Below are 20,788 nucleotides of genomic sequence, written 5' to 3'. Positions count from 1 at the left end.
GGTTGGATATTGTTGAAATAGAAAACACCTGATCCTCACAGCACCAGATGTGCAGCACAAAAGGAACGGCATCTTCCACACCCACCTTCTCCTGGTAAGCAAACTGCAAGGCGTCCAGCAGCTTGAAGAATATGAGAAGTCAGTGCAGCTGATCTGAAATCAGAGAAAGGAAACGTGGAGCAGAGTTGTTCAAACAGGCAGAGATGAGCATGAAACTGTGATCAGCCATGTGATCAGTTATAGGCGAATAGGCTTACATGCTATCCAGCAGTAGAAATTGCGGGCCTCAGTAAAGTCTACGCTCCGGTTACGGCCCTGACAGCATCCCTCCATAGAAACAAACACAACACTGAGCCAGAGGAAAACCTGGTCGGACCTGATGGCGGTCTGGCGCCATCTAGTGTTATGAAATCAAAATTTCCTGGTCGATCCGGTCTTCATCAACCAACCAGGAAAGAGGGCTTGCCGTGATCTGGACTGAGGCGGATGAGACCAGAAACCTTTGTTCTGCCTTTTCCTCCCAGTACCGAGTAAAACCTAGAGAACGTTCATACCTCCAACAACACTGCGCTCGTATTTTGCTGCTTGGCGATCGCAGATGGTCATTTTATTAATCAAACATTTGCAGAATTCATTCATTAGGCTTTATACATAAATTTTTTTCCCGATAGCTACAACCCGAGGGGGACAACTGGCCATTTTTTTCTGTCAGCTGCGAAATGGAAATAAAACGCGGAACTGAAAGTGGAAGCAACCGAGGTGCGTGTATCAGAATAAACAGGGGGGAAAAAATCACGGTATCTTATCTTATATGATCCCCGATCTTTGTGTTGGTAACAATGATTTTTACAGTGACCTCAACGATAACGGCGATTGCCTGCTTCTGTTCTCTGTTGATATTCCTGCAGTATTTGGAGAAGGACTCACTTAATCCACAGTTGATCTCATTAGAAAGTGATGGTTGTTTTCCTTCACTCCGTCAGTGGTTTGGGCTAAACATCTGTGCTATCAGAGCATTATTTCTACTTACTAGCCGTATTACCTCTGCCAGAAATCCAATAGCTTGTGCATCCTGCATTAAAAAGGTCAGCAATAAGTCGTGTAATCCGTGTTGTGAGTTTGTGGGGGAGTTTGATGGATGCCGCTGTCAGTGCACCTCGGAGAAGCGCTGTCATGTCATTATTTTACGCAGCACTTTGCCACTACACGTCAAATTAACTTATGCATCCTGTGCCAGCATATAAAGCGTCAGCCGTCAGGTGGATGCTGTTCACTCAGGATCCTCAAAGAAAGGCTGTCGCAGCTTGTTTGCACTTATTCTGAGGTAGTTTCCCTTTTGTTTTGATTTTGTTTTTTGTCTTTCTTAGCGTATTTACTTAAATTACATCCTCTTTTCAGGCAGACAGGCTCACATCACAAAGAAATCCAACATAACAGAGGTGATTTAGTGACTTTCTTGAAAGTTAGGAGCGAAACATCATTGCGAGGCGGACATTCAGATAAGAAAATGAATGAAAAACCTTTCTAAAATTTTCTGTAAAGCTTGACCTGCTTGCTGATTACCTAAGAAGTTCTCACAAAGTGTGAAGCCAGCTTGATATAAATCGCTGCTGCTGTAGGACACACGGTGTTGTAGGCCTGTAACAAAACAATAAGACATTTGTCTCTGTTGTGGTTTTGCTTCTTCTCTCCTACTCTTCAGGTAATGACCTTCCCCTCCGTTATCTTCGGCTCCTGGCCCCACCCTTGCAGCTTTTATCAGCTGGAGTGTGGCAAGTTGTGCAGCAGGGACTTGTGGATCACTACGGGATGCTGGAAGAGTTTGTTACCATGGTGACGGAGCTGGTCCCAGAGCTGATGAGCTACAGTCAGAGGGCTCAGCTCATCCTGGGACTCAGGGCCAGGGTCAGTAGTGTTTACGTTTTGGTCATACTGAGAGGAAGCTAAAGCTGTAGTCATTTAAAAATATCTGATTTTTGTGTATAACCAGCTGGTTCTGGAGCTGTGTCGAGGGGAGCATCCAGTGGATATGCAGATCATTCAGCCACATCTGGACAGAATAAAAGCCCCTGTCAGTACTGCCAAGGATCACCACGTAAGTGAACTTTAGCAGGAAAATGCACAGCTGTGTAAAAGCTGAGCGCTAGGTTGACTTAGCACATACCTGCTATGCAGTGAAGAAGTCCTCCTTGTTTTGTTTGGGGGGGGGGGGGGTTCTCATTAAGTAAAACTAGAGTGAGTTATTATACTAGTACATCTTAAAAATATATAGTGTCATTTAAACATTTGGGGGGGGGTGCTATTTAATTTAAGAAAGAACTTTCATATATTCAAGATTCATTATACGTAGTAAAATAATTAAGGCCTTTCTTTGTGTTTGTTTAGATAATTATGGCCACATTTTAAAAGAATTGATTAAATTGATACTGAAATGGTATAAATACCAGTTCAACCTGCTGACTTGACAGTTGTCCAGATGATGATCATCGACACCCTTCACAAGGAGGTTAATCCACAGAAGGTCACTGCTGAAAAGGCTGCTTGTTCTCAGAGTTCTGTATCGAAGCACATTAACTGAAAGTTTGCTGGAAGGGAATAGTGCGGTGGGAAACTGTGCTTGGACAACAGGGCGCAGCTTTGAGAGGATTGTCAGTAAAAGTTGATTCAAAGAATTTGAGGAAGGAGCGGACTGGGGTTGGTTTCAGTATTATTTCCGGGCATTTCATCTGGAAATCAAGATCTTAGAGGAAAGAGTGGAGTCACTAATCTAAAATGTTTGAAGTGCCGTGTGAAGTTCCTGCTGCCTGTGAGGATATCAGGGTGCCAATTCATCTGCTGGTGTTGGTGGTGGTTGGTGATGTTACAGCACGTCTGCGTTCACCTGCTGTGAAGCTCATGCCAATCTACTTTTTCAGCAGGACTTACCACTGCCTACTGTGACTATTACATGGTTTGCAAACTATGTTATTCCTGTACTTGATTGGCCAGATAACTTGGCTGACGGGAACCCCACAGAGAATCTATTAGAGGAAGAGGAAGGTGAGAAACACCCAACCCAATAACACCCAAAGATGAACTGAAGGCTACTTTCAAAGCAACCTGGGCTTCAGTGTCACCTCAGCAGTGCCACTGATGTGGTAAAGGAACCTCGACTAGGAGCCTACTTAGTGTTTAAATCCACAGGAAATAGTTTTGAGATTTATTTTAGGAAATATTTTAACTATTTGAGACACTGGACTTCTGATTTTCATGAGCTGTAAGAATATATTCCTCTTTTTTTTCGTGTGTGTGTTTATATCAGGTCACCATCAACCACGTGGAGGAATCGGAGGTGAACTTTGTGGAGCTGGTGCATTCGTTACTGGAGGATCCCTCTGAAAGAAAATATTTTTTCCAGGTGAGACATCTTGCAGAGACAAACCAGACACATTCAAGCTTTCAGGAAGACTTCAGTAACTCTGATAACACTCTCAGAGTCATCTCAGAATTCACATCATGCCCGACCTTGAGGGTAGATGGAGTACAGTATCAAAAGACTAAATGAGGATTCACTTTTGTCAGCCAACACCAGAAACGTGAGGCTGAAGTGGGCTCACCAAAACTGAGCTGCTGAAGATTGGGGGTGGGGGAGGGTGTAGCCTGGTCTGATGTGTCTTGGTTTCTGCGGAGGCACACAGATGGTAGAGTTACAATTTGGCATCAAAAGTGTGTCAACTGTAAAGGCTGCTGGTAGCGGTGTAGTCATATGGGGATGGTTTCTTGGCACATTTTTGCCTCTTTTGAACCATTAGGACACCGTTGCTGGTATGAAGCTGTTATGATGCCTCTCAGTTTGTGGCTTTTGTGGCTTTCTTGATCAGAAATGTATAGTACTGGTTCTAGATTACTCACCAGCACCCAGATATTTTTGGTCCTTTAACTTGTTGAACTCTAATTCCTGGTGACACAGGCGGAACATCTGGTTTCACAGGCTGTGCCGCCTGGTCTGTTGTTTAAATATAGACATGTGTGGTATCGACAGAAACTTCAGAATCTCAGCTAAAAGCTCCCAAAATTATTTCTATGACTGCCAAACACAGCTCAAACGACAAACAATCAAAGATAGCACGAAAAGATGTAAACGCAAAGTGTCGAGTCACCTGCCAGCATGTACGCGGACAAGCAACGTCTCTGCTGAAAGCGCAGAACTCACAGATTCCAAAACTCCAAGTTTCATCACACTCCAAACAAAATTTACCACACTAAACTAAACACACAATTACCTTTGCTCCCTTGCTTCTAAAAATTCCACCACGATAAAACCGCTCCTGCCGCACACTTCCATCTCCCAGTGTGCTTCAAGAGCAGCTTCCCATCGCTATTTTGTCTTATTCACTTATTTACACACAGATGCAATACACACCACTCTGCGTACTTTGCGGCTGTCCGTGTTTTTATTGCTTTGTTTTGCAGAAAAGACCTCTGACAATAAAAGCCTAATTTCTGCTATTCAACACCTAAGAAATTTAAGCTTTCGTAGATGGTGCCAAATTGCCAAAAGCTTAGCTATGCTTCCAATAAAACCTCTGAAGTGACTTTGCTCTGTGTCACTTCAGCAGCGTCCATCTTTGTCTAAATGCTGATTCATGGCTTTCTTTAGTTTTTGGTCTACTGCAGCAGATTTTCACAGGGGTTATGTGCTATAAGAGACACAAAAAAGGAGTCCAGGAAAGACTTCTTCATATTTTGCTTTGTTCAATCCTCAGTACCTTTGACACAATGGCATTTGCTGTGATGGTTACACCTAAGAGTAATTCTCACAAGTGTAAGCTTTATTTTCATATCAAGATGGTTTACACAGATTTTGTAATTGTAGAGAACTAATCGAATCATTTTGGGCATGACATTTTCAAGCAGGAGCCTCAGAAAGTCCCTGGGGTTTTAAAAGGTTAATCATGGTTTAAATATCACTATGAAGACAGCTCTAAGTTTGGTGCAGGGAAAAGCCTGTTCTAACGTTTGAGTCTAAGGTTTATTTTTTAGCACCTGGCGGCTCTTTTTTACTTCTGATCCGTAAATAATCTGCATCTTTCACGTGATTCTGTTTATTTTGAAAAGTCTCAACAGGATCTTGAGCTTTATTGTGAAAGGTTTATGTGGAACATGAACAAGCGGACACGCGATGCTGTTACCGTCATTGTTGCTAACCACAACTCATAAAAACATGCGCTTGTCCGTCCATAGTGTGGTTATATAAAATATAAGAGAAAGAGAGAACTTTAAGAAATGAATATAGCCACTACAGTGACCATCAAGACGATGAAAAAATACTGTCGTAAACAGTTTATTTTGTGACACCACGAAACAAACGATAGCTAAAATGAAACATAGACGTTTTTATATCGTCATCCGATATATATCTTTATATCGAACAGTCCTAATGTTTCCTGACAGCACCCCTTTATAGCTGTACCTCTCTTAACCAAGGGCATTCAGTTAAAATTTAAGGAAGTCCAGTTAGAGAAAAGTTCCTCAAACAAAGTTGAATAAATTCATTATAACTAAATGCAATATATTTTGAAGTAACCTAATATTTGTAACAGTATCTGTATATAGTTTACAATTTGGTGGCAAGAGCTTCTTGGCTCTGGACGGAGGCAGTCACACTTTCTCCCTTATCTTTCCTGCTTGGCTTCTCATGTCTTTTGTATAGTCTCGCTTATTCTCTAACCCTAAGAGAGTCTCCCAGACTTGTTCTCTAAAAACCTAAAGAAGAATTATGGATTTGATCAACTGGTCCCTAAATGCAATTGACACCCTCCTCTCGACGAGAAGCCTGAGTTCGGGAGAGCCCGTGACAAGACATTGAAGACACCTTTCCGGAACCATGATAACAGGGTTCTTGCTGATCGGCGCTGGCTTGGCCCTGGGCTTGGCCCTGGGCTTGGCCCTGGCTTATCAAAGAATAAAGAAAGCTGAAACGGCTGTTCAAATCCCCACAAGGCTGCCCGCTATGTTGATTGGAACGATGGAGCGAGCTGTGGCTTCTCAGAATGGGCTCAGATGCAGCACGGATGACATCTTGGAGACGCTTGCGGGTGCTGTGAGTACTGAGACCGACCGACAACATCTGACAACATCTCGGAGAGGCTCACGGCTGTCGTAAACGCTCATGCTCTATGAGCAAACTGGATAACATCTCGGTATGGATGGATAACATCGTGGAGAGGCTCGCAGCTCTCCAACGAAAACCTGTGACCAGTGACGGACGTTAGACAACTGTAAAATTGGAAGCAGTTTGTTTGCACTAACCAAAACAGCTACCATCTTCATCTCATGCGGCCCCCTGGCTCAAGGCAAAAACTGACAGGAATAACAATTCTCCCTTAGATAACAAGACCGTGTTGTGACTTTCTCCCTCCTCATTCAAGGCCACTCGCGTCGACCGAGGACTGTTGACTTTTGCCTAACTGGGTGAAGGGACCCTGCACTCACCCCCCCCTCCAAACGCCTTCGAAGCTTATGTCTTCTATGTTGTGAGATGTGCTGATTCATGTGCTGAGATGTTTTTTTCTGTTCTTAAACTGATCTCCCCGTTGGAGCTCAGTCTGGGGGGAGTTATTTTTTTCTCCTTGTCTTTGCTCGTGTTGTGCATTTTCCATTGTTATATCTCTCTGGCCTGTCTACCCCATGTGATGTTTGTGTAATGTATGTATGGTCGGAAGGGTAAGATGGAGCTGGCACGGCTGGCAGCCTTAACCCAATTTCCCTCGGGATGAATAAAGTATTATCAATCAATTGAGTTTGCATTGAAAAATTACACCAAAAAAAAGTTTTTGAGAAGTTTCAATTAAAAAATAATGAAAATGTGTAGTCTATCCATCCACTTTTTTCTGTGGTCCGTCTATTGGTGACTTAGGCTCTTAATCATTCTGTGCCTTTCTTTCTCACTTGCAGGAAATCTTCCCGGTATATTTTGGCTCAAAGTACGATGCAGCACTAGAGATGCTGGTGTGGGAGTTCATATCCAGACTGGAGGAGCTGCTGCCCGTCCCAGACTTCACACAGGTGCTGTGTATCTTTGTGCTCATCCGTGCCAGGCATCACTAGCCTGTTGCCTGATAATGATTGTTACATGACACTTCAGCTCTGCTTTGTCTGTCCCGCTTAACTGTATAAATGTTAACATGTCCAGATTGGAATTACATTAAGAGACATTTAGCGCTACTGTGGAGACAGCAACACGTGAACATGTGAATTTATTGTTGATTAGTTTTGCTTGTTTCTTCTTTTTTTTTAAAACCTGTTGTAGTTGTGCATCATATTAACACAGTGCACCTTATCTGTCTCCACTGGCACGTTTCCAAACTGAACAGCCATCAAAGGCTGACTGGAGCACAAAGACTCAGCTGGGGCTCAGCTGTCTGTACCGCTGTGGAGAAAGGAGGGTTAACAGGGTGCACGCTCACCAGGGCCTCCCAAAAGGCTCATTCCCTTTTTAGTACTGAGCCACTAGAGAGAAACACTAGAGCAAAGCTAAATTAGAAGCAGTCCAGAGTATTAGAAATACACGTGTTCACATCAACTATATTTAATTACATGGATCACATATTCTAGCATTAAGTCTCTTCAAATGAATTTAAATTCTTTATTTAATTCTATGATATAGATCATTTTGGCTGTATAAACAATTAATTTAACTAATATAATAAATAATTGCAGAATTACCAAAAATAATACCTTGATTTTTCTTTCAGTTGGCCGCCTTGCTCAGAGATACTCCGTCATTCCTAGACGACTGTTTGCAAACCCTTTTCCCCCCGGAGGACATGAAGGCTGTACTTGAACACCACAGAAACCTCGGCCATTTTAAAGAGAAAGGTACTGCGGGCACGCACTGGTGGGAGATAATTGCACTTCACCGTGTCCTGAAATGTGTCGAGAGAAAGGCTCGTAGCTCAGCGGCACTGGAAATGTGGCGCGAGGGCATTCTGAGATTCATAAATTGAAAATGTTATTTGCAGGTAAAATATTCATGCTTACTTTGAACTCTTGTTGTGTTGTTGTCACAGGAGTGCTATGTTTTTCTCTCCATTAATTTTGCTACTTAATTCCCCATACTTCCTAAATTATGAATCCCAAAGCCTTGTCATAAAAAAAAAAGCTCACTGGAGTTTGTGTCATTCAGTTTTATTTATGCAAGACGTAGTTATTCTCAAGGCGCTTTAGAGTCTGCGGTAAAGGCTTTACACTATTATAGACAGACATCCAGTCCCTTTGTGAGCAAGCATTTGACAACAATGGAGAGAAAAAACGTCTCTTCAACAGGAAGAAACCTCCGGCAGAACCAGGCCCTGAGAGGACAGCCATCTGTCGCCATCAGCTGTTGGGGAGGGAAAGCCAGGAGAGAAAAGTAGAGCAAAAAGAGATCACAAAGAAATGCCTAGACAGCCTGTTTATGTTTATTTCAGTTGGAGTTTGGACATGTCTGACAGCTGTTTTATTTGTGTTTAAGTTGAACCAGAGCTTTAATAACAGTCTAATCGCTCAATTGTAGATCCCAGATTATTACCCATGGATGACTGCATCCTCACCTCCCTGTCACTGCCTCCTGGGACCAAAACTGTCATGGAAACAGCCTCCTGCTCACCTGCTCTCAAAGACTCCGACCACAAAGGACTTCTCAGCGCTCCCGTCAACGCAAGCAGCACGGAGAAGTCAAGGAGGAGCTCTGAGCCGATCAGGCAAGGACCGAGGGAGACGAGGGACTCTGGCAGTTGGCAGCTGCAGGCTAGAGCTGGAAACATTTCTCAGGAGAGGAAAGTACAAAACATAATTAGCACACTGCCATGCGACGAAACCATAGACCTCACTACATCCAACGAGACTGCAGACACGGATTCAGAAGCCAGTGAGAACAACCAAAGCTTGAGGGCAGCTCGCATTCTCAGGAAGAGGAAGCTGAGCGGAGGTGTGGACATTCCCACAAAGCAGCAGGAGACTTCAGCTTTCTTGTAAGGTTTCCATATGTTAATATATGTTTTATTCATTTGTTGCTAACAAACGGTCGACATCACATGTTTGCGTCTGTCCATAACTTTATCTGTTTGATCAAAGTCATGCTAGGATGTAGGTCTACTGGTCCGCCTTTAATGTTTGGTTCAGACTGAAATCTCTCCCCAGGACGTAAATGATTTCCTATTAAATTTTCAGCAGATGTCTACACTGCAGAGAGCGTGAATGCTAATATAGAGTCATGCGAAATAGAAAGTACAGGTTCTCTCATTCACGAGGTTTGTTTATAAAAATCATCTGGTCCTTAGCAGGACTTAAAATTATGGAAATACAACCTCAGATGAACAACAAGGCGTGACATATTTCACAGAGTCATTATTTATTTAACAAAAAAAAAGAGCCAAACTAGAAGAATAAGCAGTGTGTAAAAAAAGTACAGTGATCCCTTGTTTATCGCGGTAGTTGCGTTCTAAAAATAACCAGCGTTAGGTGAAGTCCATGAAGGGGCCAACTTTATTTTTTCCAATTATTATAGATCTTTTAAAGCTGTAAAGCCCCTCACTACACACTTTATACGCTTTTCTCAGACAGGCATGAACATTTTCTCTCTTTCTCTCTTGTTTAAACACTCTCAAAGTTCAAACCTTTGTGGAAAAATAAGTTCAGTATTATAAAATGAAACCAAAGATCAAACCCTGTTTTCAGGGCCAGAACATGGGAATAGAGCAGCTGCCAGAGAATTCAACATTAATGGATCAATGTTACGGAAGTAGAGGAAGCAAGAAGAATGAGTTGAGTAAAGTTTATCTGACTGTTTTGTTTCGCTTAATGCTCCTTATAATTTGGTGTGCCTTTATGGTCCGAAAACTTCTACCTTCCTTTAGCATGTCCAGAAGTCCAACTTTTTGTGCGATGGTTAGCATCTTCCTCTGCGTTTTGGGTGCAACCGCAGGTGCCTTTGACGGTGCAAAACGTTTCGTCGACATTGTTGTGCTTGTTGGGGAGAAAACTTACAAACAAACAGTACAGCACTTCAGAGTCACACTGCTAGCGATCGAAGATTTATGTACATTTGACAACCTGAACACATTCTGTACTGTACAGGAGACAGTGCCTCTAGGAGACAGTGGTCTACAGCCGATCAGGACGCGGAACACAATGTGCCGTAAAAAAAATTTGCACAGAAAAAATCCACGCAACAGCGAGGCCGTGAAAGGTGAACCGCGTTATAGCGAGGGAGCACTGTACACCTTTACCACTTGCTTGGGTCAGTAGCATCCAGTTGCTGCTCATCAAATGCACTTAAATAACTGATCATCAGCAGTGATCTTAGAGAAGAATAGCAGCTAGCTGTCAATCTGCAAAGGGTAATAAAGCAATTTCCAAACAATTTGAAGCCATCGGTCTAAAGTGAGGAAGATTATTTATTAGTGGAAAACGTTTTAGGCATGTTTTTTGTTTCATTTCTTTTCACAGAAAGCTGTGCATAAATGAATGAATTGCAGCAAAGCTATAAAAAAATGGGCCAAAATTCCTCCACAGTAATGTGAAACATTGATAAAGTCACACGGTGTTGTTGGTAATGGTGGTTGATCATAGAGTGCAATTCATTTTTTACACACTCCTGTATTTCAGTTAGAACAGCGTTAAATAAATAATTACATTTGATGAGAAAACGGTTTGTAAGCGAGCAACTCCAATCGTAGTTTTTTAACCTTTGCAGGGAGTCCTCAGTGGATGATGAGAATTCAGGTGAATCTCCTCTCATCTCCATATGGGGAGATTATACAGGTGTGTGCAGTTTATACATGGTCTCAATCTAATATTTGGTTTTGTATTTCTAAGCATTGCTTTAACTGAGTCTTCGTGTTTCATTTCAGACTCTCAGGAGGGCTCTTTTCCAGTTGTAACGGACACAAAAGTTCCCTGGTCGGATGAGGAGACGCTCCATCTTCTCGACATCTGGGGGAAGGACTCCGTGCAGCGAGCTCTGAAGGGCTGCTTGAAAAACCGCCACATATTCACCCAAATTGCACAAAAGATGGCAGAGAGGGGCTACATGAGGACAGTGGAGCAGTGCCAGACGAGGATCAAACGACTGAAGAAGTGCTTCCGTCAGAACAAGTGGGCATTTAACGACACAGATTTTGAAGCTCTCGCTGACGTTTGTCAGATATGTTCACTGATCCTGTTGTTTTCTCCCTGATCTGTCGCCGGAGGGAACTCCAGGCTGGAGCATAAATTTTACACACAGCTGGATCAGGTCCTCGGCTCATCGGCTTCCTTGGCCGTTCCTGAGATCACCTACGACGTTGAGGAAATTATCGATGAAGACGAGTCCCGAGACGGTGATGATGACTTGCAGTTTGTCGGACAAACGGGCCACCTGGAAATTGGTAGGAGGTCACATATTTGTACTTAAGTTTAACTCTTGCAGCACAATTGTTAGTGACATTAAAAGCTTTTCTGTCTTTTAAGGCTTCATACAATTTTGCATCTGAAAGAAATGCTAAGGATTACAGAATTTACTATTTTCCCTCTGACTCGTAATGCTGTTTGTCCGTCCAGTCTTTGAATCCAGATGTTTAAGTCTCATTGCTACAGTCGTATAAAATCATGCACAAAGCCGTGCAGGCTGCCATTGCAAACATTTGTGAAAGAGTGGGTTGATCTAAAGAGCTCAAAGAATTCAATAATAATAATAATAATAATAATACATTTTACTCAAGGGCGCCTTCAAGAAACCCAAGGTCACCTTACAAAAGAACAAAATTAATAAATGGAGCAATAGTCATAAAATACATAAAATGAGTTCACTTCTCTGGCTCTTGACGAAGGCGGTCACACTTTCTCCCTCTCCCTTCCCTTATCTTTCCTGCTTGGCTTTCTCATGTTTCTGTCTAGTCTTGTCTGCTTCTCTCCCTCTACCCTGGAAGAGTCTCACAGTCTGTTCTCTAAAACCTAAAAGAGGAATTATGGATTTGATCAACTGGTCCCTGAATGGAATTGACAACCTCTTCTCGACGAGAAGCCTGGATTCAGGAGAGCCCATTGAAGATATCTACCTTTTTGGAACCATGACAACAGGGTTCTTGCTGATCGGCGCTGGCTTGGCCCTGGCTTATCGAAGAATAAAGAAAGCGGAAACAGCTGTTCAAATCCCCACAAGGCTGCCCGCTATGTTGATTGCAACGATGTTGGAGCTTGTACTTAAGTTTAACTTGGAGAAGCTTGCGGGTGCTGTGAGTACTCCGACAACATCGCGGAGAGGCTCACGGCTCTCCAACGGGAATAGTGAGGAACCGGTAATGGACATTAGACCGACTGTAAAATTGTCATGCAGTGGTTCGCACTAAAGCAAGAACTCCACCATTATTTCATGCGGCTACCATATCGGCGCCAGCTGTGGTCTCAAGGCTGGAGCTGAATGTAACAAACAGTTTCTCCCCTGATAACAAACTGTGTTTAGACTCTTCATTCCAAACGCCCTCGTACGCTTATCTCCAAGGTCGAGTCGGACGGCGGGTCTGGGCCCAGCGCTGGAAAAATAGCGGCAGGGCAGGATGGCTGTGTCTGCATCGGCTTACTTCTCACCCCTGCTGCTTGTCACGTGCTTCGTGATATTGTGATGTGGACATTTGTGTGCTCTTTGTGACTTGCTCATTGTGTTGTACATTTCAGTGTTTTTCCGTAATACTACCGGTCTCCGACCTGTCTCCCCATGTGATGTCTGTGTTGTGTATGTAAGCTTTGTTGATAAGACGTGCAGACGGGACAGTAAGATGAATAGCAGATGAGGATCTGAGAGGGTGGGAAACAGTGGTGATCTGAAGCAGGTCACACAAATAGGAAGGAGGAGATTTATGGATACACAAGTAAGATTTATCCTGATGTCTATGGGTAACCAGTGAAGCTGCTGAAGAACTGGGGTAATATGAGCTCTTGACGGAGTGCGAGTTATGACCCGAGCTGCAGAATTTTGAAGAAGTTGGAGTTTATGAAGGGACCTTATAGGGAGACCAAATTAGGAAGTAATCGATACGGGACGCAATAAGACTATGGACAAGGATGGCAGCAGCATGGGGAGTAAGGAAGGGACGGCTTGGGTTTCCATAAATAACCAGAGTCGGTTAATATTACGTAATTCGAGCGTGATGGTGTAATAGGATGCCTCTGTTGCCTTTGTTGAAATTTCTTCCCTCCTAGATATTCCACACTCAGCTATTAGTGGTATTATTTCAAAGTGAAAGCATTTATTAACAGTAGCAAATCAACCACAAAGTGGCAGAGCATGTGAGGTAACAGAGTGGGGTTGTTGAGTCCGTAATAGTCGCCCATACTCTGCTAACTTAATGTCTGCATAGTCCATTAACATCAGCACAGGAACTGTGTATGGGAGCTTCATGGCTTGGGTTTCCATAAATGGTTAGCCCCTGCAGGTGCAATGTGGAGGTGGTCCAGTACTTTTTGTCCACATCATACGTAGAGATGTGTCCATTTTTTTGGACACAGTATTGTTTTGCTCAAAATGGAATTAATACTTCTGACAAAATTCTGTGATTTGTTATTTTAGGAACGAGAAGCGTTCCCTGGACAGACTTGGAGACCTTGGCCCTGATCAACACATGGGGTGAAGATAAGATGCAGCAGGAGCTGAGGGGAATGCACAGAACCGGGCACATTTTTTCCATCATATCCAACAAAATGGCCACACAGGGTTTCTCCCGGACGCCAGAGCAGTGCCAGACGAGGTTAAAAAGGCTGAAATCGAACTTCAGGCAGTGCTACCAAAACAAGTATGTGTGCTCGGAGTGGAAAGAGTAAAAGAAAAGTTTTCGATTTGTAAACCTAATATCTCTGCTCTTTTGTTGTCCCTGCACTGTAGCCTGAAAGGACAGGAGCAAGTTCGGTGCAAGTTTTACAACGAGCTGGGAAGAATTCTAGTGAAAGACTTCCCTTCAGTTCCACAGCTGGAAGAAATACCAGGAGAGCCCGAAGAACGCAACTTTCCTGCCTACACTCATCCAGACATGGGTAAGCTCAGTTTCTCTGCTCAGGAGGACCGTTTAGATAAACAGCCTGCTTCCCAATTTGTTTGCACTGATTGGCTATTGCTTGGTCGAGACATCAGCTGACAAGGAATCTATTGAGCTCATTGCTCCTTTTGGGCAAAGAGCCAATGAGCTCCTGCTATGGCATGGCATAGCAGGAGCAATCGCTACTCTTCAGTGAGTGTTGGTAAGGTTTTAGTAAAACTAGATTCATTTGTAGTGGATTTCACTGTTTGTGAGCCTCCTGGATTTCTCATTTGTTTGTGCAGTACTGCCAAGCAATGACAGCAAAACTTGGAACTTTCTTTCTCTGCTTCCCACATTACAATTGTGATCATGAGCCAGATGAAGTACTACGTCGAGGCAGTTAAATGTAGGGAAGTACAAGATACATGAGCAAAGCTCCACATTATAAAAATCACCATTTGTTTTTGTACTTTCTGATTTTGCCCTCTGGGGGGCGCTGTGGACATGTAACAGATATCTAAAGTTAGAAGTGAATGCTTGTTTTTCTAAATTTTGCACCCACACTTCTTCCATGACTTTGTGTATATTTATTATTATTTCTGTTGTCAGTTTGTTGTATTTAGTAACTGTTTTCTTTATTTGTGGTTCAATTTGAAAACCAGAAATTATATTTAACAGCATAAACTTTTGTGTTTATAACTAACTGACTGAGATATACAGAATGGATATCTGCCTTCAGATCATAATCATCTCACTATAACATAATGTAACCTTTTCTTTCACATAATCCATCAGTAGAGTACATGGCAGCAGAATCGATGTAAAGCACAGTGCTGTGCCCAAGCCTTGAGCCACTCATCATTTCCTTATATTCCAAGTGTTCTTAAGCTATAGTTCTCAAGGTCTTTCATAGTTTTTCTTTGAGCATTGAAGCTTTTTCACTCATTTTTAATGCAGTTCTTGTATCTTATTGTTTTCAGAGAAATGAAAGATACTTAACTCAGACCTACGAATCATTCAAGCATAAGACAACATCTATCTTCTTGCAGGATGAACCAGTACAGTATTAACACATAACAGACAACTTGGCAAAAGAATAAATATAATAAAAAATGAAGGATATCTTTGGGCACTTTGTTACTAGCAGTGTGTTGCAAAAGATATCATTTGTTACCTTTTTTTTTTTTTTTAGTTGATTCTATGAAAAATGCCATAAGATAGTTTGACAGATATAAAGTAGTATTTTTGCACCTACAAGGTGATTCTCAAAGAGCCTTTTGCTGAAAACTTTGCATGGTTTGCAGTGTTTTCTTTTTAAAAAATGAGGAAAGAGGACAAGTGAAGGACAAAAGAAGTGGTGAATGTAAAAACTATCATCAGATGAACAGTATCTGAAAGTCATGAAGAATAAAGAAGCTCGTGGCTTCTATGGTGTATTTCAATTTATATTTTCACATTTCAATAAATCGCTGTTCCAATCTTCTGAGCAAAATGTAAAGAAATGAGAGGTAGCTCAAGACTTTTGTACGGTATTGTAGTTATCTAAAAAAAAAAAGTGAAATAAGGGATTGTGTATTGATGTGTTTCCTTTTTTATTTCTGCCTCTTCAGAGTCTGCTGTGGAAATTCAGGAGGACAGGAGGAAAGTCCCTTGGTCAGACAAAGAGACGATCATCCTTCTGGAGATCTGGGGAGACCCACAGGTAAAGCACAATGTTACAATCCATGCACTCCCCAAAAAATCTTTCGGAAATGTCCATAAATTTCCTGATAATCTCACTTTATTGCTGCTTCATTCTGTATTACTTCACTTTACTACTTTTACACGGAATTCTACCTTCCTTCAGGTCCAGCAGTGCCTTAGACGCTACCCACACAACGGTCACATTTTCACTGAAATTTCAGAGAAGCTTGCCGCTAACGGCTACTCCCGCAGCCCCGAGCAGTGCCACACGAGGATCAAACGTCTGAAGGGGAACTATCGCCAGTGTCGGGAAAACATGAGGTAAAAACTGCACATCTGGAGTCCCGCACCGTTGGAGTGACTTTGTTTTAACGCACCTGTCTTTCTGCCTCTAGCTCATCTGGGACTGACAGAGTCGACTTTAAATTCTATGATCTGCTGGAACAAATTTTGGATAAGCAGCCATCAACGTCGTCTACCATGGTAACAGACTCCATCGAAATATCAGAAGACTCCAACAGTGAATCGGTAACAGAAAGAGGTAAAATTTCTGTCTTCTACCCACCCCCTTAATGTTAACTCAGAATGGAAGATTGTTTTAATGCTTTTTCATGCACCACAGCTCTGAACTTCTTAAGACCTATTCATATCTATTATGAATGGGCTTTAATTTGCCAAGTTCCTGGTACAAAGTCCATGTGATGTGAGAATCTTGCAGGCGAATGCCTTTTCAATACACTGCAAGTGAGTGTGAATCATGTCTCCTACCTCCTGCACACACAGATGACACCCTCGCCTTAGCAAAACATAAAATTTCCAGAAACCAGAGCTTGTCTGACACAGAGTATCTACTCCTGCATGCTGCATGTGAGAAAGTAAAGGAAAGCGTAAACACCTCATGCACTGCAGGCTCAGTTTTTGCACTGCAGGCTCCTTGTTCTCCACCTGTTTTCTCCTTTGTCTTTCTCCAGACTGCATAGAACATAAGCCTGCTGAATATGCACCCAGAAATCTCCATAAACGCCTAAATAACTCTTGAGAATGAAATAAGCAACAAAAAAATTGCGCAAAAATCACTTAAATACTGATTAGCATGCAGCCACTATCATCACAGAACCTTTGTGTTCAGTTTGTGTCGGAGTTTTTATTTTACACAGAACAAAACTGCTGGATTCACACAGGGGTAAGATCAATAACAACTTCTTCAATCCAATTAGTGTATAACAAATCACCAGAGGTCCCTATGTAATACTAGACCCATGCTAATTGGCCTCAAAAAATAGTGAGCCCCAAATGCTTTCAGTAACTACATAATTTAAGCCATGTACTGTATGTGCGGATGATTATGATGACTTTAGACTAAAGTGAAGTGAAAGTAAAAATGAATTCAACACAGTTAAAAAAGTATTCCTAATCCCATTTTTCCCATTTTGGATGTTTTATACTCATGTTAAATTTCTGTGTCTCAATCACAAGACCCAGAAATCAACATGTCAGCTGAAAAGCCAGCAACCAGCTCTTGGACAGACGAGGAGACCCTGGTACTTGTCGATATCTGGGGTGAAGAAGATCTCCAGAAGGCCCTGAGGGGTTTCGTCCACAACGGCCACGTTTACGCAGACATTTCCGAAAGAATGCAGGACCTCGGTTTTTCGAAATCCTCGGAGCAGTGCCGCTGGAAGGTGAAGTCTCTGAGGAACAACTTTCGACAGTGCTACGAAAGGAAGAAGTGAGCTCAGTCTTTCCATCGGTTTACCTGTTTTTGTATCGCTCTCTCTGAGTGATGCCTCCGTAACTGCCGTTTTCATTCCCGCTAGATCTGGAAGAAAAGTTGATTACAAGTTCTACAGCCAACTGGAACAAATACTGGGACAGGAAGCAGTTTCTCTTGATGAGTATGATGAAAGGGATGAACAAGAGGAGCAGGATTCAGGTACAGAACACGCGCTCTGCATTAGATTAAAAATCAGCTACAAGTCAGATATCTTACATGTGTGTCTACCTGTAACAGGTGCCGATGGTTTGAACACAACGTGGACAGAGCAGGAGACGGTTGCTCTCATCGAGGTGTGGGCCGCAGATGATGTGCAGCATGGCCTGAAAATATGCGTCCGCAATAGTCACATATTCGCCGAGATATCTGAGAAAATGGCTGCAATAGGCTACCTGAGGACAGCGGAGCAGTGCCACTCCCGGATTAAAAGGTTGAAGAAGACTTACAGGCGTTACTGCAACAGCCGCAGGTAAAAAACAAACAAACAACAATACATGCTTTATGCTTTTTGAGATGATCCAGGCTCGAATGTTGTTGGCCAGCTGACCGTGGATTTATGTTTTCCAGAAATGGAGGGCGGCCCACGGCGTTCCGATACTTCAACCTCCTTGCTCCGGTGCTTGGCGACGAGTCTATTTTTGCCCCTGTGGACAGTACCGATGCCACCTTACAACCTTTGATGGACAATGAGCCTGTCTTATGTGGGTTTACACAGCCAGTCAGTAATACACAGGGTTACTGTGCATATATGAACTAAACTGCCAAAGATGAACACAATAATAAAGGCGTTTCCTCGTTTTAGATGAGCAGCCCTCGACCAGCCGGCTCCTGGTCGACCTGAGCCGAAAGATGCCCTGGTCGGATCAGGAGACTCGCACACTGCTGGAGATCTGGGGTGAGGACGGCGTTCAGCTCACTCTGAAGGGCTGCCTGAAGAACCGACATGTGTTTGACTACATCTCAGAGAAGATGAACGACCGAGGATTTATAAGGACCTCGGAGCAGTGCTACACCCGCATTAAGCGTCTTAAATATGGCTTCCTCCATGAAAAGTCAGTAACGACAAGATTTTGATTCTCACTTATTCTAAACTTGTTTAGATGTTTATTGGTTTTAGTATTGGTTTTGCTTTTAAAATTTTTACATTTGACACGATCACGGGTGAAGGTCCATGTGAAGTCATGACAATCTCAAAAGATTTCAAGAAAGAACTCAACAGAGCATAAAGATGCTCTTTGTCGTTTACAGTAATTAGCATAAAAACTGTAATTAGAGTTCTGGTTGTAACTGTGAGGTTTTTTTACAAATGTAGGGGAGAGTTTAAATTCTTCAATGAGATGGAAAAAATCTTCAGGAAGGAACTGAAAGTCGACGACGTGGCCGCAGACACGTCGGCTGCAGATGAGCCAGATGACTACATACTCGAACTGGGCCCAAAAAAAGGTGTAACTATATGGAGTATGTCACAGTGTGTGTGGGGGGAGCTGCACAGATGTGATGTGTGCTTTGAAAGTGTTGATGAAGGAGTATAGAGAAGGGCACTGTTTCTTTGTGGAGCTAGAGAAACCATATGACTGGGTGCTAAGAGAAGTGTGGCAATGCATGAGGACAAAAATCAATGTTTCTTTTCTCACAGTCCCCTCAGGTAACCAGTGGGTGCCCGACAGCACTAAGCTGCCCTGGAGCGACGGAGAGACCGAGGCCCTACTGGACATTTGGGGGAGCGAGGAGATCCAGGAGAACTTAAAGGGCAGCGCCAAAAACAAACAGATCTTCCTCCAGATCTCTCAGGTCATGACCAGCCAGGGCTACCTGCGCACTCCTGAACAATGTCAGTCCAGGATAAAGAGGCTGAGGGCTAATTTCAGGCACTTCCTAGAAGGCAGAAAGTAAGCTCAGCAGTTCATTGTTGAGAGGTTACAGGGCACCGTGAGGTGGTGGGATCATCCATAATGTAAACGTGTTTTTATCTTCTGAGCATATTCACACCTCAGTTATCAGATTGTAGCTTTTTGTCTTCTCATCAGTCCTGATGTTCTGTGTCGTGTTTTCAGAGGAGAGAAACAAGAATGCAAGTTTTTTGAGAAGCTGGTCCAGATATTTGGCAACAAGTACATAATAAACTCAGACCCACTGGCTGACGATACAGCTGAAGTCATAGGTAAGTCTGACAAAGGTATCTGTTATTTTAGCACAGATACAGCAGCTTTAAAAACGCATACTGTTTGTAGGGTTTACTTCATTTTTACACCGATGGAAACAAGTTATAAGTCTGTTTCCTGTTTCCGGTGTTTAAACTTCATTATTGTTTTTGCTTTTTTAAATCTAGATGTTGCACAGATATTGCTTCATTGATCAATTAAGGTCTTGGTCCATAAGTATTGAGACAGTGAGGCAGTGTTTGTAGTTTTGCCTCTGTATTACCACCACAGTGCAATTTAAGCGAAATAATAAAGATGTCTATGAGGTTCAAACTTTAACTGTCACCTGTTTTCAGAGGCTCAAAATGAATGAAATAAACTAACATAATTTTAAATACGAGGATTTCTTTTTCATACTTTGATGAAATTCCTTTGCAGTCAGTGAGTCTCTGAAATCTCAGAGATCTCACCAAAGGCTGCCTCCCAGGCTTTTACTGCAGCCACCTTCAGTTGATGCTTGTTTGTGGGTCTCTCTCTGCCTTCAGTCAATGCACCAGAATTTTGATTTGGGCACTCCTGAATCTTCTCCCCTGTCTCTCTCTGATCGGTTTATTTGACTTTTTCAGCCTAATGATGGCTTCCTTCACTTTTACTTACAACTTTGGACCTCACTAAGAGTTCCAGTAAATAGTTACCAAATGAAGGTTCAACACATGGAAGCGACTCCAGATCTTTTATCTTCTTGGTTTTTAACAAAGCAATGAAGAAACAAGGTTCACCTCCTTGTCGGCTGCTTGTTCGATTATTGTTAGGCCTCTGTGCATGAATATGGCTACATCTTCTAAATAGCTGATGAAATCTTTTTGTAAAACCCAAGGAATTAAAGCTGAAGGTCTGCACATCAATCACATCCTGATTTATGTAAAATCCACTCTGGTAGTGTGCAGAGGCAAAACTACAAAAACTGTGTCTTTGTCCAAAAACTTTTGATCCTAACTGTAGCTCCACATTTTGAGAAAAGTGTTCATTCATGAATTTACTAAATATAAGATCAACAGCAGGACTGCCAACATCACCTGTTCCCAGTCTCCTCTGGCTGTGTTTAGCTACTTAACTCATAAACATGAGAATAGTAAGAGCGTTAGTGAGTTAATTTAAAACAGTACACATAGTATTTA

General features: G+C 42.5%; 1 protein-coding gene across 1 annotated transcript in view; it reads left to right on the top strand.

Moving 5' to 3' along the window:
- The first annotated feature begins 542 nt into the window (after positions 1-542).
- LOC146615271 (uncharacterized) overlaps positions 543-20,788 on the top strand; it is a 20,544-nt gene continuing 298 nt past the window's right edge. Inside the window, exons 1-23 of the mRNA XM_085375812.1 lie at positions 543-759; positions 1,703-1,905; positions 1,991-2,095; positions 3,302-3,397; positions 6,937-7,047; positions 7,737-7,860; positions 8,537-8,993; positions 10,718-10,785; positions 10,875-11,118; positions 11,224-11,390; positions 13,568-13,790; positions 13,880-14,028; positions 15,623-15,714; positions 15,859-16,016; positions 16,091-16,236; positions 17,172-17,424; positions 17,513-17,628; positions 17,707-17,938; positions 18,037-18,170; positions 18,272-18,521; positions 18,782-18,912; positions 19,106-19,358; positions 19,524-19,630. Of these exons, the coding sequence (XP_085231938.1) occupies positions 720-759; positions 1,703-1,905; positions 1,991-2,095; positions 3,302-3,397; positions 6,937-7,047; positions 7,737-7,860; positions 8,537-8,993; positions 10,718-10,785; positions 10,875-11,118; positions 11,224-11,390; positions 13,568-13,790; positions 13,880-14,028; positions 15,623-15,714; positions 15,859-16,016; positions 16,091-16,236; positions 17,172-17,424; positions 17,513-17,628; positions 17,707-17,938; positions 18,037-18,170; positions 18,272-18,521; positions 18,782-18,912; positions 19,106-19,358; positions 19,524-19,630 (3,859 nt within the window). The 5' untranslated portion in view covers positions 543-719. The remainder of the gene's footprint in view (positions 760-1,702; positions 1,906-1,990; positions 2,096-3,301; positions 3,398-6,936; positions 7,048-7,736; positions 7,861-8,536; positions 8,994-10,717; positions 10,786-10,874; positions 11,119-11,223; positions 11,391-13,567; positions 13,791-13,879; positions 14,029-15,622; positions 15,715-15,858; positions 16,017-16,090; positions 16,237-17,171; positions 17,425-17,512; positions 17,629-17,706; positions 17,939-18,036; positions 18,171-18,271; positions 18,522-18,781; positions 18,913-19,105; positions 19,359-19,523; positions 19,631-20,788) is intronic.

Source organism: Diplotaxodon limnothrissa, linkage group LG17, assembly GCF_057381915.1.
Source record: "Diplotaxodon limnothrissa isolate DT_005_m linkage group LG17, D_limnothrissa_male_GT1.1, whole genome shotgun sequence".
NCBI lineage: Eukaryota > Metazoa > Chordata > Actinopteri > Cichliformes > Cichlidae > Diplotaxodon > Diplotaxodon limnothrissa.
The sequence above is the reverse complement of the archived record's forward strand: the minus strand, read 5'-3'. Positions and strand labels throughout refer to the sequence as shown.